We start from the raw sequence: 27,247 nt of genomic DNA, 5'->3' as shown, positions 1-27,247 counted from the left end.
ATCAACTCAATGCTCATCCAATGTTGATGCCAACCTATAATAAGATGAATCATGACCAGATATTTTTTTAGATTGTATTGCTCATGTTTATTGAATATATTATCTTATTATATTGTGTTTTGTTTGAACTCCTTTTTGGTTTTTGTTTGAGTATAAATATTATCATAGTTTAGGACTTTTTTTGTTTGACTATGCATATTGTCAATAAACTTATGGACTTATGATGGTGGATAATTATATGGTGGTTATAATTTAGGTTCTTATTTCATGATGAAATTAATTTTTAGATATGCGTATTTTACAATTTTAGATTATAATTTTATTATAGTCTTGAATACTTTGTTTAGTTTAAGGTTATCTATTGTATGACTGTATCCTAATTATTCTATGCAATATATTTTGTTTAAATTTTTGTGTCCAACTCTAATGGTCACATACTCATAGGCAAAAAGCAGAGAATCTTGAGATCAAGGTCTTCTCCAGTTTTGCATGTTGCCAATTATATTGGCATGTTATTGTAAAGTTTGTTATATTATATTTCTATTTATTATGACAGAAATTAATATATTTTTTGGGCTAATATGCTGAATTCTATTCATTATACCTAATTTTGAATATAAATATTATATAAGATTTTTGAAATATTTTAAGTATTTACTTTCTTGTAAAAATTGAATGTAAATTGTAGCCTCCGAAAAAAAGATTGAATGTAGATGCTTCTTGAATGTAAATGCTATCCAAAAAAATTTATTGCAATATTTTTTATATTTAGATTTTTATTTTTTTGCTATTTGATGTATTAAATAGGTTGGGTCGGATTAGATCAGGTTGGGCTAATAGATTTTGATTTAAATAAGTTAAACAGGTCCGATTGGGTTGGTTGGACCAATAGATTATTCATTTACTAAACAGATTGAGCAGATCAGGTTGGGTTGGGTTAATAGGTTATTCATTTGATAAATAGATTAAATATATCAAGTCGGATTATTAGTTTATTAAACATGTTCGATTTGGGTTGTAAATTCTAACATGTTTAATGAACAAGCCAATTTCAAGATTAAAATTTTTTGATCCGATCCACATCTGACTTGGCCCATTTAAATCGACTCAATCCGATTGCCACCGCTAATCTTAACTCCTTATCGATAATATTTTTGTTTGCATACTAATCAAATAGATCATTATTATTGTTGTCTAACTCATTTAGCTGACTAAATAATGCATCACTCAGCTGCCATTGCTAAGTATAGACTTCGAAGTGGCAGTTGTAACCTTTTTTAGTTTTCGATTATCTTTAGACTTTTCAAATATAGGCGGTCTTCTTACGTCAACCTTTTTTACTACTACTCTTTTGATTTAAATCTTTGGTGTGGATGTAGCTGTTTCTTTGATGGTGGGCATTTCTAAGTAGTGAGCTTGACACCTACTAACTAACTCTCACTATCTCCTTAAGGAGGCATCTTTACAATAATTAGAGGAGATATAGTAACTGAAGGCATTACTGCAATAGCTGTAGTAGCTTCTTGACTGGCACCAGCAGTGGCATAAGTAACTGCATCCTCTTGGTGCTCCATATGTACTTACACTGTATCAGTCTCTCTTATGGAAGACAATATCTATAGAATATTTGCTCGCATCCTAATTTTCTCAAGCCATTTTCAAACATCCATCCAAGCACGAGGTACTAAAACTGGATATAATTTATATATCCTAATTGACCCAACATATTCTCCAGCTCTATAATATTAAATCTATCTGGGTTATAGTTATCAAGTATTTGACGAACCCTCTACTATAGTAATAGTTCATATGGTGCTTGATTGATCTAGCACAGTGGATCTGTACAGTAAAAAATCACTGTCCATCCCTATAATAATGAAAAAGTGATATATGAAGTTCATATACACAACTTCAATTTTTATTTTAAAAAACTAAAATAGAGTTATTAGGTATTGAAAAAGTTTAACAAACTAAAAATATAAGTCCAAAATGAATTTTGATGCTTCCAATGTTAACAAACTCAAATAATAGTCCAAAAAAAAGTAAAATATCAGCCCAAAAAGTACTGAATATTAGTTCAAAAAGTGGTTAAAAACTTACTTTCACTATTCTATGCATTTTAAAATATCAAAAATATTATTTCATACTTAAACAATCGAATTTGAACATGTTTGGATACTTTTGAATGCTTTTATTGTGCATTAAAAATGATGCGATATAAGTTTATGGTAGGACCACAGTAAAGGGTCACAAATTAAAAAAAAAAATACTTACAAGAGACCACATCAATTCAAAACAATTATTTATGCACGTGTATAACAAAGACCACAATCTCTTATTATCGTGAAACAATTAGAATAGAGACCATAGATAAAAGGAGCCATTAAAGAATACATATCAATGAATATTGTATGTAAATAATAAAGAATAAAATATGATATCATATCCAAAAATCAATAGCATTATATTGTCATGGAAGGAAAAGCCTAAATTCCATCTCTAATCTATAATCATGATATCTTAATTTAGGTTTAGCCAAGCAAATAAGCATATAATATTCACTAAAATTATGATTTTATAAAAAAAAATTTGAAAAAAAAGACATTACCGGCCAAAAAAGAGAAGAAAATCCTTCTTCACCACTATGGTGGAGAAAAATTGGATCCTTAGGAGGTTGTTGTACTCATATATAGAGAAGGAGAGACTATCTGACTTGAACAAAAGATAGGATCATGGTCATCATTTGAGAAAAGAATATGGAAGTAAGGAATACAAAAGGAATAATCTTTGGAATCGGAAGGATTGCTATCGAAATTATTTCAAATAAGAGAGGAGTATTTTCATATTATATAATATATTGGAACAGTTTATTAAATAGGAAGATCAGTTTAATATATTTTAAAATATAAGAGTATAAATGAAATTAATTTAAAGTAGAGGATGTATTTTTATAATTTATCTAAATTTTTAATCTAAATGGATGATTTCACTTTTTCAAGTTCATTACCCAAATAATATTAAAAAAATTATTTATCAAATTAATATATTTTTTAATTTTTTTATCAAACTAATACAAATCTATAAAACGTCATTTGAAATGATATTTTTTTGATAAAAAATATCATTTAAAATGATGTTTTATAGTACCCACATCACCACCTCTCCATCCCCCATGGATAAAAAAAATTAAAATCACCATTTGAAATGATATTTTTGAAAGTGTCATTTGAAATGGCATTTTCAAAATTGCCATTTCAAATATTATTTAAAAAAAAAATAAAAAAAATCATCATTTGTAATGATATTTTTGAAATCAAATAAATTTTAATTTTAAATAATATTTTCAAAGCCCTTCAATGACCCAAAAAAATAGAAAATCAATCCGTATCATCCCCGTACCGATACCGTACCGATCTATATCGACCCAAACCATACCGCATCGAGCAGTTGGTGCCTACACCATACTGTACCGATATATTACCGATCTGTACCAGTCCATACCGCACCGTACGTAGCGATTCGTGTCCGTACTATATCGAGATGTACCAATGCGGTCTGGTTCATCTCATTTGTCGAAAAATCAGTCTGAACTTTACTGGTTCCCCACCGACTTGTCTGATTTAGCTTATTTTTGAATATTTCAAGAGATATAATTAAATTACCCAACATATTATTATTATTTGTATTATAATTTCTATAGCCCTTTTAGCATAACTTTTTCTCTCATAATCTTTTGAGACACATGAGACTATGTGTATCTATGTCTACAAAACATAACATCCGATCACTTGAAATTAAAATAATTTTGATAAAAATAATAATGAATAATATAAAATAGAATAAAAATATCAAGTGTATAAAAAATAGTACAATAAAAGTTTCAAAAATACTAAGTACAAATCTAAAAAATACAAAATCCCACAAGGACGTCCTGGTGCCCGTGGTCACTTGGACCTTCTCATGAAGGTCCTTAACGGCTATTCCTGCTCCTGTATCTACTGTGACGGCTCCTCCCCCATATCAGTGGAGGTCTGCTGGTCATACTACTTAAGAATAACTGTTCAAAAATACTAAGTACAAATCTAAAAAATATAAAATCCCACGAGGAAGTCATGGTGCCCGTGGTCACTTGGACCTTTTCAGAAAGGTCCTTAACGGCTATTCCTGCTCCTGTATCTGCCGTGACGGCTCCTCCCCCATATCCGTGGAGGTCTGTTGGTCATACTACTCAGGAATAACTGGTGCTGTCAGAGTATCTACAGGCTGAGTGACCTTCTCAACCCCCTCATCTGGATATACGGATGGATTTGAAAAGAAAATGTCATACTCATGTGGTCAACTGGTACCTGATGATGTCATCTGGGATATGTAAGAGGAAGAAGGCCCTACCATCTGTGGATCAAAAGGTGGTGGTATCTGTGCAACATGTAGTGATGACATCTAAGGAATATGTGGTGATGGCATATGTGGAACGTATGGTGACAACGTATATCTCATATCTAGCGTATCGACTGCTCCATACCAATGCACACATCTATCTGGGTCAACACCAATCGCCACCAATATTTTCAAACTTGTTCTCTCTATCTCACGCAGTATCCGGATCCGCTCGTCTTCATCGGTCGTAGATAAAAGCACGACGAACGTCCAACATAAGACCTGACATAGAATCAGTCTACATAATAAAAATAAAATTAGTAATATACTGTAAAACATAAAACAAAGATATAACAGAACTATATAAAATATTTTGCAATCTTAATTATTAGAAGTAAAGACATTGATATAAAGTATAATTTTTGTGGTCTTATCAAAAGATGCACAGCAGAACTCTCACCCTCATATACCGAGGCTGTCCAATAACTCACACTGTAATACTAAAAAACTAAGCCATGTAGTTTTTGGTATATGAACGGTCTTTTAAAATGGGATCACCATAAACTATGTGATCTCGATGTACATTCCAAATGGCGATATACTCTGCATGTCTGATACGTCAGTCAATACGAGCTCTCCCTCGTCAATCAATATGATGAAGTCTCTGACTGGTATCAAACTACTCTGGGATATCTCGAATCTGGCCAAACTGCCACATGACACGATCAAAAAAATATCACTCCATCACATCAAAATAAATAAGTGACACCCTAGCAGTCTATATGTCATGTCCAACTGTATACATCTGCGGCAATATAGTTAATATCTCATCTGTATATGGCTCCCACAAAAATTGATAGAGTTAAAATAAAAAAAAATTAGTAAGCTAAAATTTTAATAGATTATGAATACTGTAAAATGATATTTATAAATAAATCAAATTTATCCTTCTATGTGTATCAACTAATATATCCAGCTGGCACCTATAAACCTGTGCCACTCTCATCGATACGTGATGAACGTTGAATGCAATGTTCCATCTGTTTGACAGTCTACTCATATTAAATAAATTTTATCGAATTTAAAATAGTACTAAATTTCATGTAAATAAAGTAATATTTTTATATCTATATCCCAACAGTCCGTCTAGTCTGAAGGAAACATCAGGATCATGTTTTCTGGTAGTATCTCGAGCAACTGTCGTCGTAATGGACTAATAGTTGACATCCTCTTCCATGCCCAAATCTGTAAATTTTAAAAAAATCATACATGATATACTCAATCAGAGCTACAATAAAATATTAAAAATAAAAATTTTTAATTCACATACCTGTAATAATACAAGATAACTATCAATCTCACTCTGGTCAGCATAAGAATCCCGACACATAACCCTGTACAGGCAAGCTAGTATGGCACTGTCCCAACTGAGCCTACGAGCAAAGTTTAAATCCTTCAATAATGACAAAAATATCAACTTCATATTGTTCAATAAAGTATCTGATAATAGAACAGCACCTGACTCCTGACATATTGCTGCACCATCTCCTCTGGTGCATCATCCTCAATGTGAAAATATCGATAACGATCATCCAAACGCTCTATCCTGAGTTATGAATGATCGAAAAATTGAGCGTCGGCTCAAACCCTAGCAATCATAAGCACAAAGCCTACCACTCCGGAATAGTAAGTGTGGGATCAACTCCGGTAACTGGATCGCCATCAACTAGTAGTCCGGTAAGGATGCTGACATCCTGTAACGTGATGGTCGCCTCACCGAATGAAAGATGAAATGTGTATATCTATGGATGCTATCTCTTAAGCAAGACAGTAATAAAACCAACGTCCATCTGTATGCAATCAATAGATGCACTCCATAGAATCTAAGATATCGTAAATAATCTAACACTCTAGATGGAATGTACTCTGTCCTTCAAAAGTCAGCATTGGATCATCGTAGTCCAAGGTGTCTGGGCTCCTGCAATAAGATATAATAATTAGATAACGTATATGACTTTATAATTTTTTTTATAAAAAATATAAATAGTAATAGTAGGATTGGAATGCTTACGTCGCTATCTAAAATAGTCTGTGACCAATGATGCTCCTGTAATTTAAGAATACTCTTGTCTCAAGAGCTTGGATGCCGCGGATCGTAAGCAATAACATGCTAATGAATCTAAAATAATGATATTATCTCAAATGTATTAGAGTATAAAAAATATGATAGCCATTCATTTTATGAGAAATATATTTTAAACATAATACAACTTAAACACACAATATAATTTATCTCTAAATATAAAACAACATTGAAAATACAATCCCACAGAAATACATAAAATAATATTGAAAATGCATCTTTGGAGCCTTTAATTTCTTTCACTCTTTGAAGTTGAAGTGTGTTGAAGTATCCTAGAATAGTGGTGGCGATCATGACCTTATTCTTTACAAATGTCATAGTGATTCAGGAATTGCATCAATTCTATAAGTTAATTACAATAATTAAACGATACGCAATAGGGACCGAAAAAAATTTGACAGTATTTTTCTTTAGTTCTCTCCACATAGCTGAAAATATGTGAGGAGAACTAAAGAAAAATACTGTTCGAAAATTTTTCGAACTCTCTGCATATCGTTTGATTAATATAATTATCTATAGGATTAAATACAATTCTCAAACTGTCCAAACTGGACAATCAATTGACCAATGTATATATTTTATGGCACCTATACAAAAATATATAATTAAATATATATTTTGTATGGATATCGTAGAATATCCTACATTGTTCAACTGACGGGTCTACAGTTCTATAAAATACAACATATTTAAAATTCTTAAATTAGCTTCGGATCCATTTTTGAATCAAGTCCGAATCTATTTCTAAATAAAACATAGCAAATAATAATATTAATGATAAATAATAATAATGATAATAATGAAGCAAAAAAAAAATAAAAGAGTGGTGGTGGTGGGGCAGGGGGGTCGACGAGAAGGCACCGACCGGGGGTGCCATGATGGGAGGGCATCGGGCGGAGAGGGGGACCCGCTAGGGGGGTGAGGAGGGCAGCTGCTGCCAATAGAGAGCAAGGGGGTGGTTGGGGGAAGGGGGCCGCCGCCGCCTGGGGGGAGTTGCCACCGATCGAGGGCCTTGGGCGGGGGGAGGGAGGTGGCGGCCGCTGGCAGAGGGCCAAAGGGGGGGTGGTTGGGGGAAGGGGGCCGCCGCCTGGGGGTGGCACCGTCGCTCGGGGGCCTTGGGTGGGGAGAGGGGGTGGCTGCCGCCGGCAGAGTGCCAAAAGGGGGGCGCCGCTGGGCCAAAGGGGGCCACCGTTGGGGGGGATCGCCATCGGGCCAAGGAGGGCGGGTGGGGAGGGGGGCGCTTGCCGTCGGGGCGGCCGCCGCCGGGCCAAGGAGGGTAGGTGGGGAGGAAAGGGGGGGCACGAGGCCGTCGCCGGGCCAAGGAGGGGGGGCGCAGGGCCGCCATCGGGCCAAGGAGGGGGTGTGGGGGGGCGGCTGCCATCGGGGGGGCCACCGTCGGGCCAAGGAGGGGGGGGGGGCGCAGGGCCACTGTCGGGCCAAAAGGGAGTGGCAGGTGGGGAGGGGGGGCGGTTGCCATCGGTTGGGGGCCAGGGGGTGGTGGGGTGGCCGCCACCTGCAGAGGGAGAGAAGAGGGGGAAGAGGGAGAAAAGAGGAGAAAGAGAGGAGGGAAGAGAGGCTTATCGCCGTCAGAGAGGGAGATCGTCGAGGAGAAGGAGAGCACCGCCAGAGATCGCCGTCGGAGAAGGGGAAGAAGGAAGGTATGATTTTTTTTTTTTGTATATAATATATATTTATGTCATTTGAGATGATGATTTTAAAAATATCATTTCAAATGGTACTTTCAAAAATGCCATTTCAAATGATGATTTTAAATTTTTTTTGATGATCCATGAAAGATAGGGAGATGATGACGTGGATACTATAAAATATTATTTAAAATGATATTTTTCATCAAAAAAAATATTATTTCAAATAATATTTTATAAATTTATATTAGTTTGATAAAAAAATTAAAAAATATATTAGTTTGATAAATAATTTTTTTTAATATTATTTGGGTAATGAACTCTCTCTTTTTCTCCTGTACGTCCCTCTGCTCAGTTTAACTCTCTCCGCCATTTGAGAGGGAGGAGACAGAGGGATCCCAGAAACCCTCCGAAGCTTCTTGCCCTCCAAAAATCCTAATTCTCTTCTTGATTTCGAGCTCCTCTTCCTCTCTTCTCTTCCCTACTCCGAGCTTGTCGATCCTCCTACCTATCTATCCTTACCCATGGCGGTGCTCCCGATTCTTGAATTCGAAGGGAAGATCGTGGAGACCGTGGACGAGAACCCGGTGGTGGTGATCATCGGCGAGACGGGCTCAGGGAAGAGCACTCAGCTCTCCCAGATCTTTCACCGGAGAGGATACACCCGTTCTGGGATGATTGCCGTCACCCAGCCTCGCAGGGTTGCCGCGGTGTCTGTCGCTAGGTAAGAGGCTCCCTTCCCCTCATCATGGTTTTAATTCTAAAAACCCATGATTTTGTCTTACGTTGCAGAAAGACTTGCGTACTTAGAACTAGAGTTCCTTACTTTACATGCATATATGTCTTCTTCAACGATCTGCAGCAGCTGTCTTACTAATTTAGTATAAAGACCTTACCAAGGTCAACCCTCAAAGTGGACATCTACTCAAAGCACTTAATGAGATAGCTGAATCATGACCAACTTATGCAGGTTAACTTTGCAAGGCAATAGATGTCATTTGCCTATCATATCTAGTGATTGGTTGAGCTGCCCTACCAATCAGATGACTTCTTACAGCTAGCATCATGGCAAAGACAGACGCACAAAAAGAGGAGGTGTGTCTGCAGGGGGGAAGGGTTTATCCTTTGGGAGATAAACTAACCAACATGGAGGAAATTTGATGCAATTATTTAATGTTCTTCATTCATGCAATCCAATATTAGTCCAAACCTTTCTTTTTCCACACAACCTAGAGGTACTGACAATTTACAAATATCGTAATCTCTAGCATCTATTTACCTGATGTACACTATATGAAGTTCTTATGCATTCAAATATAGTCATGAAGAGTCATAGCACTTTAGTTTCTCGCTATGCTTCTGCTAAAGTTTATCATGGTTGTCCTGTTGTTACAAATTAGATTACTTGTAACCAATATATGTGTCGTTTTGTGTCCATTTACTTACCACTTTAGAAGCTAAAATATGTCTAACTAGAAAGCAGTGACTTCATTCGAAAAGATTATATGAACATGAGGGTGAGGAGGGAAAAAGATGACATGGCTTAGAATTTCTTTGTTTTAATGATTGCCTAATTAAGCTATGTGGTGCCTCTATCATTCACTTTTTTCATTCCCTGTGCCATGTCATTAGTTCTAGAAAATTGGATCTATATCTGCTTGCTATCGGAAATTTTTATGAATTGAGGCAATAAACAATTACTTCATAATACATATTATTAGGGTACATACTTGAGCATTACCTCTTCTTTGTTCGTAGGAGGGTTGCGCTGGAACTTGGTGTTCAACTTGGTGAAGAAGTGGGTTATGCAATCCGTTTCGAAGATCGAACTTCTTATAGAACCTGCATTAAGTAAGAAATTTTAGTTAGCCCTTTTGAAACTTTCATTTTTTTGTAACATTGATCCGATATATGAGCCATATTTTGAATAAACCTTTGTGCTATGGAACACTCAGGTATTTGACAGATGGCTGTCTACTTCGTGAGAGTCTATCAAATCCAGAGTTAGAGCAGTACTCGGTCATTATTTTGGATGAAGCCCATGAACGTAGTTTGAATACGTATTTCATATCACACTTGTCCATTAATTATCTTTTACTGTCTTATGACAATGTCTTTTTTTTTTCAATGTCCTTACAAATTTGTAGCTTTAATATCTTCCAATGTTAGTAATTTTATTTTGAAACTAGTAAAAATGATTTAGCTTTTCACCTTTTCCCTTCAGAAAATTCTAGAATTGATGGATGTTTGTCTTGAGGATTGAATGGAACATTGGGTGCTGAAATTATTCCTGCATGTCACATATACCTATTATATGTGTATACTATATTGTACTATATGCATTACAGAAATTCACTTATCTAATGGAACTGCAGCTCTTATATGCCCCATCTCGGTGTTCTCTTGAAGTGGTATGTCAATAGCACACCATTAAGGCTGACTATTTATTGAGTCCTTGTTTATTTAGTTGTCAGCATTTTATTTACCTTCATTAGTGTTTAACAGTGATAGTGTGTCATGTGTTAGGTATGCCCTTTTGGAATGTAACCATCTGAATGATATATCATATGCCATCTTCCTAAACGTAACAAGTCATTACTGATGGTCTGAGAGTTAATGGTGTTAATGGATCAAAGTCCTTAAGAGTGATGAAAAAGTCATGGTGTCATGATATGACACAGTCATGAAAGTTAAATCTAGTAGTGATGATAGAATGACTTACTAAAGAGTAATCAGGAGTTGTCCAAGTGTCATGTTGTGATAATTGGGGAAATTAAAGAATAAACAGTCCTGATACATATTGGTTACAGTTAATGGTTGAAAAAAGGTGTTTGCTTGCTTTATTTTCATCACATTTGCCTCTCTTCTGCTTACCTTTGTTTCTTCCTTCTATCTTCATCTCTTTATCCTTTTCTTTCTTATTATTCTCTTTCCAGTCATTCTTTTCTCGTTCTGATCTTTGCCACTCTTCTTCTCCTACTTCCTCTCATTCTGAAAGAGATCTCTATATTATCTTATTCCTCCTGTATTTGGGAACTATATATTTACTTCCTGACTCTTAATCTGACATGTAATAGATGAATTTGTATGCTTTCTTGCCTTTCATCTTATTGACAAATTTGCAATTTTAATTTCTTATAAATTCAGTATCATGACAAGTTCCTATTGTTTAAAGAGAACTCGATATCTGCAATGGAGAAAATGCTACACAAGCATGATTGTGGAAATTCTGTGTTTGCATATGCATTCCAAAAGGACTTTTTTCTTTGACTAAGGGAAAATTGTTATGATGTTGTTAGGATTGGCTATATGAGTAGGGATTATTTGTTTGGTTGTAACATTACTATTTTCTTATGTTTGTAAGTAGTAGTGACAATGTGCTAATGTGATAAGAGGCGATCATATAACTCCTTGGGGGTGATAATATGCATGAGATGCTATATGTATGCTATTCTTTTAAATTTAATTGGTCAATGTTAGTGATTTAAGAGTCATGATGCACGGGTTATTAATGACTGAAGAGTACTGAAAGTGTCATACTATTATGAGTGATCAAAAGTTTGCTTAAATCAGTTTAAAACTGTCATGTTTTAACAGATTATTATAAACTTAAAAGAACTACAAATGTCATCATAAGTTGGGTCATCAAAAATTTTCCTTGAGTAGTCCAATAGGGATAATGTGGTCACTGAAAGTCATTTACTGCAGTGTTAAGCTGCATGTTTGGTCATATATATTGGCTGTAGATAATGATGGGAAAAAAAAGAGATCAGTTTACTTATATAATTGATTGATTCTATTTCCCCCTGTCTCTGTCCTGTTCTCTCCTCATTTAAATGCTTCTCATCATTTATACCAAATCAAAGGTACTTGTATGATTGATTCTACTGACTGTTACTTTAATTTTTCTTCTTGTACCTGGGACTGAGACATCTTCCTAACTCTCGTCTCATCATTTATACCAAATCAAAAGTACTTAAAGACCGTACAAGGGTCTTAAGAGGTCTTAAGATGCTTTTATTTTCTTTTTGGGCATATGTTACTATGCTTTTTGCCTTTTACCTATTGACAGCTTTGCTTTTTTTGCTTCTTTGTGTTTTTTTTAGGCTTTGCTTTGACATTTAACATCGCATAGCATGTACAAAATTAATCTTGGGTGCATCTTCTCTCATAGGTGATACATTTTCTACTAAAGGCCACGGTTATGTTGTTTGACAGACTACTTTAAGTTATTGTGTACACATGGAATCCATTCTTGACGAAAACTTGATAGTATGAATTTTTGTGGCCATTTTATTTGTTAGTTCTTTAAAAAGTTGTTCTTCTTTGACAGAGTTCAGTTTAGTGGATCGGTTCTATTGTCTGTCTTTTTGCTTCTTAACCTTTCGTTGCATTCACATATCCTGTCCTTTGCCATGTCTAATTTGAGGTTAGTTCTTTAAAAGCCACAATTATGTAGTTTGACAGACTACTTTAAGTTATTATGTACACATGGAATCCATTCTTGATGGAAACTTGATAGTATGAATTTTTGTGGCCATTTTATTTGCTAGTTCCTCAAAATGTGATTCATCTTTTACAGAGTTCAGTTTAGTGGATCAGTTCTATTGTCAGTCTTTTTGCTCCTTAACCTTTCATCGCATTCACATATCTTGTCCTTTGCCATGTCTAATTTGAGGTAGTTCTTTAGAAGCCACAGTTATGTAGTTTGACAGACTACTTTAAGTTGTTGTGTACACATGGAATTCATTCTTGATGGCAACTTGATAGTATGAATTTTTGTGGCCATTTTGTTTGTTAGTTCTTTAATCGGTTCTATTGTCAGTCTTGTTGCTCCTTAACCTTTCGTTGCATGCACATATCCTGTCCTTTGCCATGTCTGATTGGAGGTTATCTAGATGGTTCAGGTCTATGTTGGTTTGACTCATTTGCAAGTTCTATTCTAGTTTTTTGTCATGATATATGTTCATGCTGTCATTAGTGATACTTGACTTTGCCTCCTATTATGTTGCATATGCACTTTTTCTTCTCTTTTTATTTCATCTGGGTGAACTTTACAATATGTACTGGTGGACTCATCCAAAATGCCAAGCAAGGTTAGTTTTTGTTTTAGTTGTTCTGCAAACAGAACCTCATTGTGTAGGCACTCTTTGCTTATCATTGATAATCGGTCATTTATGTGGTGTAAATTTAAATAGTATTTTATAGTTTCTTGTCTTGAGTCAGTTCCTGCTGCACGTCTCTATTACATGAGAGGTGGTCAATTTCTAACTACCCATGCTTTGGCAGTGACATATTGCTGGGGTTGATGAAACGGTTAATCAAGACACGTTCTTCAAATTTAAAAGTTCTTATCACCTCGGCAACCTTGGATGGTGTAAAGGTATCAAGATTTTTTTCAGGTTGTCCTGTGTTGAATGTCCCAGGGACATTGTTTCCTGTGGAGAAGTTGTACAGCACCGAGCGTCCCACAAATTATGTCGAATCTTCTCTTAAAACTGCTCTTGGTATGATTACGTTATTGATCCGAATAAATCATTTGCCCTGATATGCAAACCTTCTGATTTTGGTAGATTATTGGATAAGGAGGATGCTGAAAGCTCTGGTACTTATGTGATGACACCTAGTATAGCCTGTGAATTTATTTGGTAAACATTTTTTTCAGCTAAGAATGAATCCCCAAAGTATGTGAATTTGCAAAGAAAGACCTGAATCAGTAACTAAAATTTGAATTTTCCTGTCCCTTAGCTGCCTAGTTTGTTGTCTCAGCATGCAGTGTTTATGGAGGAGTTTCCTAATTAGATTGCTGGTTGCTCAGTGGTTATTGTGTTGTTTGGTGCCTCTGTTATTATCTTATAGGGCCAAATGGACTATCTCCTTCTCGATAGCTGAGGTTAAGTACGATGCTGTGACAGATATTGCATGTGAGGTGGTTTGGCTTTGACAACCACTTTCTGATGAGATGGTCTTCATTGTTCTAGCTATTTTCTTTATTTTGGTGAAGACTGAAGATATTACTGTTTATATTGCCAACAATATGGCCTTTTCTAAGAAAGCCAAGCATATGAAGATTGATTCTCACTTAATTCATGACCACTATGCTGTACACAATCTCTCATTAAAGGCTTCAGATTGCAGACTTCTTCATGAGATTGTGCACTCTTTAGGTTCTTGGTGCTTCTTCCTACCTAGTACATTTTGGTGTGTGATCTTGTCATGCCCTAGCTCTCGAACTTACTTGAATCCTAAGGGTTGATAACAAGGTTAGCTGAATTGGTACCAGGATCTAGTCAGCAACCGGTTCTAATCGCTGCCATACTGACACATGGTATGGCTAGGCGTGTTGGTTCCAAACAGGCATGCCAATTTTTTTTTTGTTTTTATTTTTTTCAATATTTTTTGATTTTTAAGATATCTAATCAACTTTTTAGGTTTTTTTGAATGATTTTAAGCCCAAATTGATGTTTGTTGATGTTATTTGATATTTGTATTACTCGGATACACCCTTAATCATGTGTAATGCACATCTGAATTCGATATGATGTTTTGTCAAAAGGGGGCAACGTTATAAGTTACAAGTAGCCTAGGGACAATCTTACAAGGATTAGGTATTATTGAATTCTAAAATGCTCAAATCAATTAAAAGATATAAAGAATGAAATGATACAGTTAATTGTATGTATTTAATCAATACATATCGAGATTTAGAATCTTGTCGAGTACCGATGTCGCTCGTAAATATCCTGATTATTTGCATATTAGGAGCTACATCAATCCATCCCTCTAACCAAGCAGCATTGTAGTCTTATATACTCATCTTATATTAGTCTCAGATCTCTCGTTGAAGCTTTGGCTCTAAAAGGTATCCTCGGATCGATAATATGATGGTGGAAGGGCCCATCCTAATATGTCGGTAGTAAAATCCAATCCGTAAGATGCTCCAGGCTATGTATTATCGAAGTCATGGGAAGACGATGTCTTGGACACACCATATCTATATCTGTATGGATCATAAGCTATCTATGGCTGTGGATAAGAAGATTCAGAATACGAGTATGAACCTGATATGTCCATGGATCCTACTTCACATGAGAGGTCATTTACAGCTGCATCCTACTTGGCATGATCTCCTTTTGTTTTTCTAATATCTATGAATTTTCAATCTTCTATGAAAAAAATAGGTAAGGGAGCACGGGAGGTGGGAGAGAAGCTTGCGTACCTTAAATCATTGATTTCTTCTTATTTTGTGGCTTTTCTTTTTTTTGTTGTGGAGGGGAGGGGGAAGATTTGTTTATGAACGAGAAATGAGCAAGAGAAGGCCTGGGAGCCTTTCTTGCTCATCTCACTTTTAAATGAAAAATTGGCCACTTTTCCATGAACTGGGTTGAACCGGTTTGTTCGGCTCGATACTGAACCGAACTGTCCAGTTTGAACCGGTTTAGTGCCCATTTCGATTTTAGGGGCTAAACTGACCCGATCTCATGCTAGTTTTGTTTGGCATAGGCCGAATCGGGTGGTTCAGTCTGGTTCGGCTATCTTTGGTTGACGGTTTTAAGTTTTGAACTCATGGTTTTGAAAATCGACCCGAACTGCTTGGTATCGGTGCCAAATTATATTGGTTCAGATCTGATTTTTGGCATCCGAAAATAAAACAAATATTATGAATTGCCCGATTCAAGCATGAATCGGACGATTTGGGCTTGAACTGGGCGGTACGTAGTTGTTTCGAGCCGAATCATCCGGTTTGGCTCTTGTTGGGATGTTTTTATGTCTGAGACAGAGAAGAAGTCTTGAAAGACTTCTTCTTTGTGTTTCTCAATCTTTCTCTTTCTCACTTCTTAGCACTGCGAGCAGCAGAAAAATTCTAGGAAAACATGGGTTAATGGTACGTTTTCCTTCCTAGCTCTCTTTCCTCTCTTCCTCTCTTTTTTTTTTAGATTCATGAAAAATAAAAAAATAAGAAAAAATCATGTCAAAGTTTTTTTTTTTGGCATGATTTTAATATATTTTGTAGATCTATGGATGATCTACACAATGACACTAAAATCATTAGTTTTCGTTAAGTATAAAATTTTTTAAATTAAAAATATATATTTGAGATAAAAAATTATAAAAAAATAAATTTTAAAAAATAATTATAAACTCAGATTATTATTTATGGATTTGCAAGCTACTTTCGACATAAATTTGGTGCCTATTTATCAAAATTTTGACGCATTTTATGTATATTGGCCTAGGTCTAAATTTGGAAAAAAAAGTAGTATTTCATGTATTGATTATTTAGAATGCTAAATAACATAATGTCATACTTAGATTTGTGTCACACACGATTAAAAGTGTATTAGAGTGATACAAATATTAATTAATATCACTAAATATCAATTTTGATTTCAAAATATTCAATAATCCGTAAAATTTGATTGGACACCTCCTTAAAAGAAAATGAAAAAAAATTCTAAAAAAATTGGCATGTTGATTTGGCCGGCATGCCTACTGTACCGTGTGTCAGTACGGATATCGAACCGATTGGTGATCAGTACGGTCATCGGTATCGATTTTCATAACCTTGTTTTAGCTGATCAAAAGTTGTGTTAATATGTAAAGAAACCATTAAATCCAACATAGCATAACTAAAAATGTATTATAATTCATGACTTATAAATGAAATACACTTGAAAACTTAAATGTGGTTTGTTTTACATAATAGTATACCTTCAAACAAGGTTTGCTGTGTCGGTATCAGATCCTAGACCAATCGACTGGTGGTATGGTTTAGTACGCTCTTGTACCATTTCATGTTGAGCTCGAACCGACACAGAGAGAGGGGGAGAGGGAGAAGGAAAGAGAGGAAAAGAGAGAGAGGGAAGGGGAGGGAAGGAAAAAGAGAGGTAGAAATGGCCTCCAGAGGACGTTGAGGCCATCGCTGCTGAGGCAGCGAGCATCGTCCCGATCCGACGTAGCAGAGAGGGGGAGAGAAGGAAAGAAGGGAAAGAGAGAGAGAAGGGGAAGGAAGGAAAGAGAGAGGGAGAAAAGGGCTCCGAAGGCCGCCGGAGGTGCTGCTGAGGTGGTGGGCCTTCATTCAATTGAAATAGGGGCTTTGGAAATGGAAAATCAAAAATTGGAAAAAAAAATAATTGGAAAGTCGGCAACAGAGTTGCCCACTTCATCTGATAAAATTAAAATAAAAAAAATGAAATAGGGGTCGAAGCTCCTGTTTCGATCGAACAGAGGCCCATTGCCTTTGCAGCGCCTTCGATAGTCTCTGGAGGTCATTTGTTCCTCTCTCTTTCCTTCCCTTCTCTTTTCCCCCTTCCCCCCTTTCTCCTCTCCCCTCTCGGCTGTGTCAGATTGGGACGACTCCCATTGCCTTGGCAACAACAGAGGTGGCCTTGGCGGCCCTCTGGCGGCCTATGGAGGCCGTTTCTCCCTCTTTCATTCCTTCCTTTCCCTTTCCTCTCTCTCTCTCTCTCTCTCTCTCTCTCTTCCTTTCTTTTCTTCTCCCTCCCTCGTTTTTTGTTGGTGTCTCGTTTTGAAGGCCGGGACTATCTTGGTCCACCACCGGTATGGTTTTGCACACCTCAAACGAGACGGTTTGGGATGGTTCCGCCAATCCTGCCCTCAAAGGTACAAACAAAATGCAAAGTGCAAACTACTATTTTTTGGTGTCATTTCAATAGTCACTCGATCCAAAATCAATTATGGAGCACCAAGTCTCTTTCTTTGTAAATATATACTATATCCCTCGCTAATTAATCTGAAAAATAGATGAAGTGAACTCCATAGTTCAACAAGTAAACTTTTCACATAGTCAAAAGAATATGAGTTTTCTTTCACAACAAATGACCTTTAGAATAGAACCCATGTCAAATTATCATTAGAAAGATTTGAGTGAAGGTTTAGTGATACCATTTTGTAGTGAAGTTCTAAAATCAATGTTTCAGAGATACAGCAGTTCAATATATCTTTATTCAAAATGCATGATAACAGATTCTGAAACTATAGATTTCTGAAAGGACTGTAGGTAACAAAATTTCAAAACAACACATAGGCTTGATAGTGACAATGAGATTTAACAAAACAAACTTAACTTGAATACAGGACACATGGTAGAGATACTTGCTGTATATTGATAGTAGGATCCTCAAACCCTTGCCCAGGTTTCCCTCCTCCTCCTCCTCTGTGTGTGCAAGCATGTGGATGTGCTTGTCTAGCCTAGCTACCCTTCTTTTCCTTTGCCCCTCTCACATCTATTTATTATCATCAAGATGGGTTAGTCTACCTACTTAGGTCAATTAGGTTAGTTGGATAGGCCAATTGTATAGTTGGGTTCCTAGGTTACGTCAATTAGATCTAAGGCTTTAGTAGACTAAATACCATAAAATATATAGACAAACTGACTAGAAAAGAGAACCTACTAGAAACTTATTTATGTGAATATTATTTAAGCTACCTAAGATATTGCATGTAAATAAGGAATTATGCCCTATTGGGTATAAAATAACCCCAGCCGAAGTTTGTAAAAGGCCGACCCTTCCAGGGCTTTTTCGGCTTCCGACCTTGTGTGGCGTCTTTCCGAATCCCCCGACCGTCCGAGCTTCCATAATACCATCCGGACTTCTCCGACAATGAGCTTCTCCATTCATCTACTGGACTGCACCAAACGCTCTCTAAACTTCACTTTCAGCCGATTCTCTACAGTGGTCGACTACTCTCCGAATCCCTTCCAGACTTCTCCCGGCCACAGACGACTTTACTCCGAACTTCCTCCGGACTTCGTCAATGACCGAGCTTCTTCAGCAGCAGAACTTCTACAGTAATCAGACTCCATCCAAGTTTCTACGGTGGTCGATCGCCTTTCGAATTTCAGCCGAACTTCTATCGCAAGCAGTCTACTCCGAACTTCTACTGCAGGCGGTCTACTCCGAATCTCTACTGTAAGCGAATTTCATCCGAGCTTCTACTGTAAACGAATTCCTTCCGAACTTCTATTACAGACGGACTTCAGTCGAGCTTCTTCATAGTCGGATCCCAGCCGAGCTCTTACGATGGATGGATCCCAGACGAGCTTCTACAACGGGACAGGCTCCACCAGCCAGATCACTACTCCGAACTTCTACAATAAGAAATCTCCATCCGAGCTTCCACGACAACCGATCTTCGACCGAGCTTCTACAATAAGCGGCCTCCTTTCAGCCTCCTACAAGAGCCGGACTCCGTCCGAATTTCTACGACAGAATTGAAATCTCGAACTCCAACGTTCGACCTTCTCCAGTGTCCTCAAGACTCCTCCAGCAGACGAACCTCCACAGCGCCATCCGAACTCCACTGTCGGACGACCCTCTGCCGGATTCCTCATGAAACCGGACTTCTCCAATAGAAAATCCCCGTCCGAGCTTCTACAGCAGATGACTTCCGTCTGCAGCATCAACGCTCTAGGCATCCAACAACAGTAGACCCGTAGCAACCTCGGAAACATCCGAGCTTTTCCTGGATTGATGAGACAGAGAGTCATTCCGCTTCATCAGACATCCCAGTCGAGCTTCAGCCGACAGATCTGAACTTTCGGGCAAGTCACGACAATGGCCACTACCCTACTCCACTCTCTGTAATGGATTCTGCGTGGCTCCACCACTCTCTGGCAAGTCGTGACAACGGACACCACTCCACTCTCCGTAACAAACTCCACGTGGCTCTGAACGGCCCCCTAACGCCACTACTCTCCATAACAAACTCCGCGTGGCCCTGAACGGCTCACTACCAGGCAGTTACAGACGTGCTGTCAATCAGTTACGCTTCCGTCTATAAAAAGGGACCCCCAGATACGTTCTTCTCTAAGCTCTAAACTCTATCTCGAAACTCTGCCAAAATTTTATTTGAGTGCTCCATTTCTGTTGAAGCAGAGTACTAACTTGAGCGTTGGAGGGTCTTGCCGGAGCACCCCCAACTTCGGTTTAGACTTTCCTTGCAGGTCCCGGCGGCGGCCGCGGTCATCTCAACTCCAGCTTCTCCGACGTCGGCGGAATTCTGCACCAACAGAATTGGTGCTGGAGGAAGGGTCTGTGTCTTCGCAGTACCCTTGTTCTTAAAGGAGTGCTCAACTGGACTGTCTCTGGTCATCTTCTCTGACATTTTCTTCTCCATCTTCTGTCAGATCTCCACCTGATGCCTCCCCGAAAGGCATCCATCACTCCGCAGCCAGATCTCAGCGAGCTCCGCAAGCTCCGGCCTCGTCTCCAGTTCTCCAGGCTCCTCCGGCAACGGCAGTCGGCATGGAGCAGTTTGACTTGCTGGTTCAGCAGGTCAGGGGCCTCACCGAAGCAGTGCAGGCCATACAGCAGCAGCCGCAGGTATCAGTGCGGCTGGAAAGAGCATCGTCGGAGTTCCAGAATCCGGTGACTGGGTGGTCCACTTGGGCAAGTCACCCTGTCTTCCCTGGAAAGGGGAAGCAGAAGGCGGAGAGCCCACCATTCGATCATGATTCCATCTCCGGAGAGTCCCTACCTCCGTTCCACCAGAAGATCCTTGAGACTCGCAGTCGAGAGGACCTCCTGGATCAAAGATTCCGAGAGATGAATCGGCGGATCGAAGAGCTCCGCTATGCTCCTACTGCTTACGGTGAGGACATCTGCACTGACCCTCCTTTCTCTCAGATGATCATGCAGGAGCCAATCCCGCCGAACTTCAAGCTCCCCCAATTCGAGAGCTACGACGGGACATCGGATTCGGTTGACCACCTGGAGGCCTTCCAAACAATGATGCTGCTCCATGGTGCGCCAGACGCCATCTTGTGCGAGCTTTCCCGTCTACCTTGAAGAAAGCAGCAAGAAATTGGTACTTGGCACTGAAGTCGGGTACTATCTTCTCCTTTGATCAGATGAGCCATCAGTTGCTCATTTCGTCAGCAGCCGGCGTCTCCGGAGAGATTCGGAGTCCCTCATCAACATCAAGCAAAAGGAGGGAGAATCCATCCGAGCTTACGTTAACCATTTTAACGTCGCCGCGTTGGAGGTCCGGAACTTGGATCAATCGGTCGCGATGGCCATCCTGAAGGGTGGTCTTCAAAAGAACGATCTTCTGTTTTCCCTGGAAAAGAAGTATCCCAGGGACTTTACTGATTTGCTGGCTCGGGTCGAAGGATATGCCCGAGCAGAAGAAGCCTTCAAGATGAAGGACGAGGAGGCCGTGAAGGAGCGGCAGACGGGAGACTCCAGCAAGCCCGCAGTTGAAAAAAGGCCGAGTGAAGTTCGGCCACGTTCTCGAACTCCCTCCGGACACAAGCGTGTCCAGACTCCTCCCCGGGCTCGTAGCAAGAAGCCCGGACCGCAGAGTTCGGCGGGACTCTCCCCCAGGAAGATTCCACAGCTACGCCCCTCTTAACGCATCGAAAACCCAAGTATTGATGGAGGTCAGGGAGCAGCTGCCGAGGCCGGAAAGGATGCGCACTCACCCGGAAAGCGCAACCCTAACAAGTTCTGCCTCTATCATCATGACCACGGCCATGACACGGAGGAGTGCATTCAGCTCCGAGACGAGATCGAGGAGTTCATCAGACGAGGTCGGCTCGACAGATTCATTCGACGCCGACCTGAAGGTAGGGAAGATCGGCCGAGGGCCCTGCCGTAACCGGAGCCGCCAAGGAAGGAGGAGCAGCTGAAGATCGGCCTCCAATTGGGATCATCAACTCCATCTCTGGAGGACCCTGACGGGGAGCAGACCTTCTGCGGCTATGGGATTCAAAAAATCTACGAATGTATTACCAATAACTTTGCCTTAAATAAAAGTTTCTTTCATATTTGCATATCTTTTCTTTTGGCATGAGCTCATAACGACACAGAGTAGCTCCTTCCGATAATCGAAACTAAGCATGTTAGGAACAGGAGGAGAACCTCGTCCTAACACAAGCAAAGTCGAAGGTCCGGTTATTTAAAGACCAGATGGGGGGAGAGACCCTTGCAACGGCCCTTATGTGCCCTTACAGCTATATTAGGAACAGGAGGAGAATCTCGTCCTACCCGATTATTTAAAGATCGGATGGGGGGAGAGGCCCTTACAACGGCCCTTATGTGCCCCCACAGTCATGTTTGGAACAGGAGGAGAATCTCGTCCTAACATGAGCAAAGTCGAAGGCTGGTTATTTAAAGATCGGATGGGAGGAGAGGCCCTTACAACGGTCCTTATGTGCCCCTACAGCTATGTTAGGAACAAGAGGAGAACCTCGTCCTAACATGAGCAAAGTCGAAGGCCCGGTTATCTAGAGACCGGATGAGGGGAGAGGCCCTTGCAACGGCCCTTACGTGCCCCCACAGCCTTTAGGAATAGGAGGAGAACCTCGCCTTACATAAGCTGAAATTGACTGTGTCGGAAACAGGAGGAGAACCTCGTCCTGACACAAACGAAGATTCGGTCGATCAAGATCGGACGAGGAGGAAAGCCTCCTCAACGGCTCCTCTACACTCCCACGACCCCGTTAAGAGCAGAGGGAAAACTCTCGCCCAAATATAAAAAAAAAGGGGAAGATAAAAAGGGAAAGCGACGAACTACACCAGTGATAAGGGAAAAACAAACTACATCAAAGACATAAGGGATCTCGTCTCAACGAGGAAGGAGACTCTTATCAAAAATCCTCAGTCTCTAAGAGGAAACTCAACACAGACCGAGAAAAAATCGACTTCCTCAAGGTAATGAGAAGTTTGGGCCCCCAAGCTCGAGCACCGGGAGGAAGCGTCCAACTCAAATGGCCTCGAAAAGACCTACGTCATGAACAGAAAGGGCAAATCAACACGGCGACGATCAGGAACCTTCAAACAACGTCGACATCGAACAAGACAAAAGACAAAAGAAGTTTGGTAAACAACAACTCAAAGCAAGAATAGACGAGGTAATGAATTTTTTTTTTTCATTTCATTAGTAAAGTGTGTATTACAAAGCCTTAAAAGGTCAAGATTAAGGGACCTCGTCTCAACGAGAAAGAAAATTCTTATCGAAAATTTCAGTCCCTAAGGGCAAATCAACACGACGACGATCAGGAACCTTCAAACAACGTCGATATCGAACAGACAAAGACAAAAGAAGTTCGGTAAACGACGACTTAATGCAAGAATGGACAAGGTAATGAAAAATTTTCTTTTCATTTCATTAGTGAAGTATACATTACAAAGCCTTGAAGGCCAAAAAAGAAAAACGACAAGAAAAGAAAAAGAATACATGGAAGAACGAAAGGTAAAAGAAGCTCTAAGGAAGCTCGGCTTCTTCCGACTTTGAGCTCTCGGTTCCAGTCATTATTAGGGATTACTTTAAGTTTTCGACTTCTTCCAGTTCCATCTTTCTTAGCAGCATCTCCCGGTACATTGGTGGAACCGTCGGCTTTCGCCCTCCGACTCTCGAAGCCTTTTCCTCAGAACCTCAGACTCCGTCTCGGCATCCTTGACCGTCTGCTGCTCGTGGGCCAGCTGAATCTTCAATCATTGCAGTTCGGCCTTCTCCTGCCCAAGGGCCACAGACAGTTCTTCCATGGTCCCCCTCAAGGAGCGGAGCTCGTCGGAGCCTTGTGCAGAGACGGCCTGGACTCTCTCAGACAACTGCCTCTGAAGGCGGGCAACTTCGTCGGTCGTCGTCTTGAGCTTCCTTCGGCAGTCGTCTATTTGCCCGCACCAACCGACTCGGTAGGCGTTATAGTTCGCCTCGGCATCCTGCAGCTGCTTCTGAAGGTCGGAGAATTTTTTCAACCAGTCTCGATTGCGTTCGGCCTGAGTTGCGAGCCAGGATGAGCTCTCTTCCAACTGGCTAATCTTCTCCGTGCGGCCGCCAGCTCGACTTCAAGGGAACTGATCTTGGAAGCCGGGTCCAAGATCGATCGCTGGCACGTTTTCGGAGTTTCTAAGCTCCGTCACGAAGTCGGCCTTCCTCCGGGTGTAGTCCATGAGACCCTTTTTGTGGAGGTCCCGAAAGCGAGTAGCCTCCGCAGTGACTTTCGAATGGCTCTTCCTCAGCCGGTGAAGTTCGTCATCTAGCTTCTTTGATTTCTTCGTCAAGTAACGAACTTTCTTTCGAGACCTCGGATCATCGACTTCAGAGGAATTCCCTGTGGTAGGGGAAGAGCTTCGGCAGGGCACTGTCGTTGGGAGACAAGAGCGCCACAACTCAAATTAGTGCAAGAAGACAAAAGAGAAGGAAAAGAATGCAGAAGAAGAAGGAGCTCTTTGTAAAGAAGAATTCGATTTTATTGATTAAATAGTTTTTAAGTACAAGAGAATGAAGAAAAGTCGCCACAAAGGAAAAATACAAAATTAGAGTATTCGGACCTCTGGGACAGAAGTGGAGGAGCTCGGCACCCCCGGAAGGTCGGTCGCGGCAGCCGCAGCGGTCGAAGAGGTCCCGACTGGAGGAGGACCGACAGCGGCTTCGGAAGGTTCGGCTTCATCGTCGGACGGCTCATTCAGGAAGCCGAGGTCCAGTTTGGGAAACTTTCCGACCACTTCTTGGCAGAGCTCGAAGCCCTTGATGAAGGCATCCTGGCTGAACTGAACCTGCAGATCTTCCATCTCGGAGGAGGTGTTGAACTCCTCCACTGCTCGGGCCCCTGCCTCCGAGACTAGGGACGGGATCTGCGTCTTTAGCTCGGAGACCTGCGCCTTCAGTTCGGAGACCTCGGCCTTTGCCTTCTTTCTTTCCTCCTCAAGGCGGCCCTCAGTTCGGACGAGGTTTGTCCCTCCTTCTGCAGCACCTCCTGGAGACTTGCGACCTCGGCGATCTTCTCCTTGAGGCGGGCGGCCTCAGCCAGACGACCTTCCTTTGCCTGGGCTGCCTCCCTCTTGGCGTTCTTCATCGCCTCGATGTTGGCGATGAGCTGGTGTCCAATCTGCAAGAGAGGTCGGAGAGTCAATATAAAGGCTAAGGAGTAAACTAAGTCAAGAAGCAAGAAGAAGAAAAAAGTGAATTGACCTACCTCGAGAAAGGATCCCAGAGAGTTCCAGACCCGCTGCTCAGGATCAGCATAGATGATCCTGTGGACGACCTCGGGCAGAATGCATCCTTCGACCAGCCTCTTTATTAAATCCCTATTATTGAAGGGATTTTCCCCCAGATCTTCCTCGGAGCCGTCGGCCCCCTCGATGGCAGCCTTACGGCTGCGGCTCTTGCGGACCAGGGTCTTCTTCCTCCTCCTTTCGGCCCCCAGTGCCCCCTCAGGACGAGCCTCTGGAGCGGGAACCTCAGCCGGGGGGCTCCGTGAAGAGGCTCGGGGGACTTCGGGCTCGACGTCAGAGGGGGCGTCGACGGCAACGGCCACCTGAGCAGGCGCGGCCGAGCTCGTCTCTTCTGTCCTAGCTCTCTTCGCCGACCCCGAAGTCGCGGCACCTTTTCTCTTGTGGGTCTTGAGACCCTGTGCTAACCTCCGAGCCACGCCTGTGTCCATGTCTGCAATAAAAGAAGATCGACACGGCTCAGAAATAGAATAAGAGAAAAGAGAAGCAGCAAATATATATATATATATATATATATATATATATATATAATAATGATAGTACCGGCAGGGTTAAGAGGGCTCAGGCCGACGTTGAATAAGAGTTGTTCCTTCAGAAAGTCAGAGAGAAGGAGGGCTGGATAGGCCTTGAGCTTATTGGAGGCTTCGAGGTCGTCCCTTTCCAGGCTAGAAGCCCGGCGGACGGAATCCCTCAGAGAGCCCCAGGAGGGTAATCCCAGCTCGAAGGTCGGACATCGGACGTAAAAGTACCTCTCCTTCCAGTTGTGGATAGAAGAGGGGGCACCTTTCAACAACCCCTTTCTACCAAACTGAGGGGAGAAGTACCACCAGTCCTTTGTCGAAGGGTGACGCTTGAAAGTATAGAAATTCCTAAACAGAGAAAGGATTGGCTGGACTTCGGCTAGGCGACAGAGGGAAAGAAACCCTATCAGAAATCTAAAGGAGTTCGGCGCTACAGAAACTAAAAAAATATTTAAAAAGCGAAAGAGAGCGATGACAAAAGGTGGGAGCGAAAGTCGAAGCCCGGCGCGGAAAGCCTCTTGGTATAAACAGAAGCAGCCAGGGGGAGGAGCGCTAGCCCGGCCAGTCGGTCCAGGAAGCTCCAGCTCGTACTCCGGAGGAACCCGTACTGAATCCTAATCAGTGAGAGTTTCTCCGAAGTCAGAGAGCTGGAGATGGTGTCTGGTACAAAGACCGGACGAGGTTCATCTACAGAATTAAGGTTTTGGAGAGCTGGGACGGACGAACTCTTAGAACTGCTAGAGGAGGAAGTGTTGGAGGACATTTTGAATCAAGCAAAAACCCTAAAAACCCCGAAAAAATTGAGAAAAATAAGAAACGGAAAGTTCGTGGAAAACCGAATAGGTGGAATGTAACAGAAGAAAAATGGAAGAAGAACAGCAAGAGAAAAAACAAAGAGAGGAGTTCTGGAACTAACCTAGGCTGGTCCGAAGGATGCAGAGATGCAGAGATGGGGACGACTCGAAGAACACCTAAGGCCGAAAAGGATGCTGAGGAAGGACGGAGCTCTCAGGAAGAAGGGCACCAACAGGACTCTAAGGCAAAGTGAAATCTCTGGAGGAGGGGAGCGGATTTAAATAGGCAACAGAGCCCGACGCAGTAATGATTGCGGATCTCCTCTGGCTGACCTACATTCGCCGCGTGTCCCACTCACCATGGCAGGCGGTTGAAAGCGGCTGACAGCTGACAGAGCCATTATTGCGCCGTACCTAGAGCAACGCTCCAGCAGGAATTCCGAAAAAATCTTTTCGGATCGCTCGATTTGAAAAGGCTCCGGCACCAGCGCGCCAAACGTCAAAATATCTGGAAACAACTGAGTGCGAAAATCAAGGGAGACAACTTTGGCTGTGAAAATTTCTCTGTACTTCATTCGGAACCCGAACTCGGAAGTAGGGGGACTGGTGTTGGGTATAAAATAACCCCAGTCGAAGTTTGTAAAAGGCCGACCCTTCCAGGGCTTTTCCGACTTCCGACCTTGTGTGGCGTCTTTCCGAACTCCCCCGATCGTCCGAGCTTCCATAATACCATCCGGACTTCTCCGACAAGGAGCTTCTCCATTCATCTACCGGACTGCACCAA

The 27,247-nt window shown here is 40.9% G+C and overlaps 1 protein-coding gene across 6 annotated transcripts in view; it reads left to right on the top strand.

Moving 5' to 3' along the window:
• Positions 1 to 8,506: 8,506 nt before the first annotated feature.
• The window catches only part of LOC105053459 (probable pre-mRNA-splicing factor ATP-dependent RNA helicase DEAH4), a 57,638-nt gene continuing 38,897 nt past the window's right edge, over positions 8,507 to 27,247 (top strand). For 5 of the 6 annotated variants that reach the window (XM_073244227.1, XM_073244228.1, XM_073244229.1 and 2 more), the window contains exons 1-4: positions 8,507 to 8,890; positions 9,925 to 10,017; positions 10,122 to 10,226; positions 13,456 to 13,673. In XM_073244227.1, the coding sequence (XP_073100328.1) occupies positions 8,691 to 8,890; positions 9,925 to 10,017; positions 10,122 to 10,226; positions 13,456 to 13,673 (616 nt within the window). In that variant the 5' untranslated portion in view covers positions 8,507 to 8,690. Of the gene's footprint in view, positions 8,891 to 9,136; positions 9,402 to 9,924; positions 10,018 to 10,121; positions 10,227 to 13,455; positions 13,674 to 27,247 lie in introns of all 6 variants that reach the window. The other variant, XM_073244232.1, reaches the window with a different exon arrangement.

This window comes from Elaeis guineensis, chromosome 10, assembly GCF_000442705.2.
Source record: "Elaeis guineensis isolate ETL-2024a chromosome 10, EG11, whole genome shotgun sequence".
Taxonomy (NCBI): Eukaryota; Viridiplantae; Streptophyta; class Magnoliopsida; order Arecales; family Arecaceae; genus Elaeis; species Elaeis guineensis.
The sequence above is the reverse complement of the archived record's forward strand: the minus strand, read 5'-3'. Positions and strand labels throughout refer to the sequence as shown.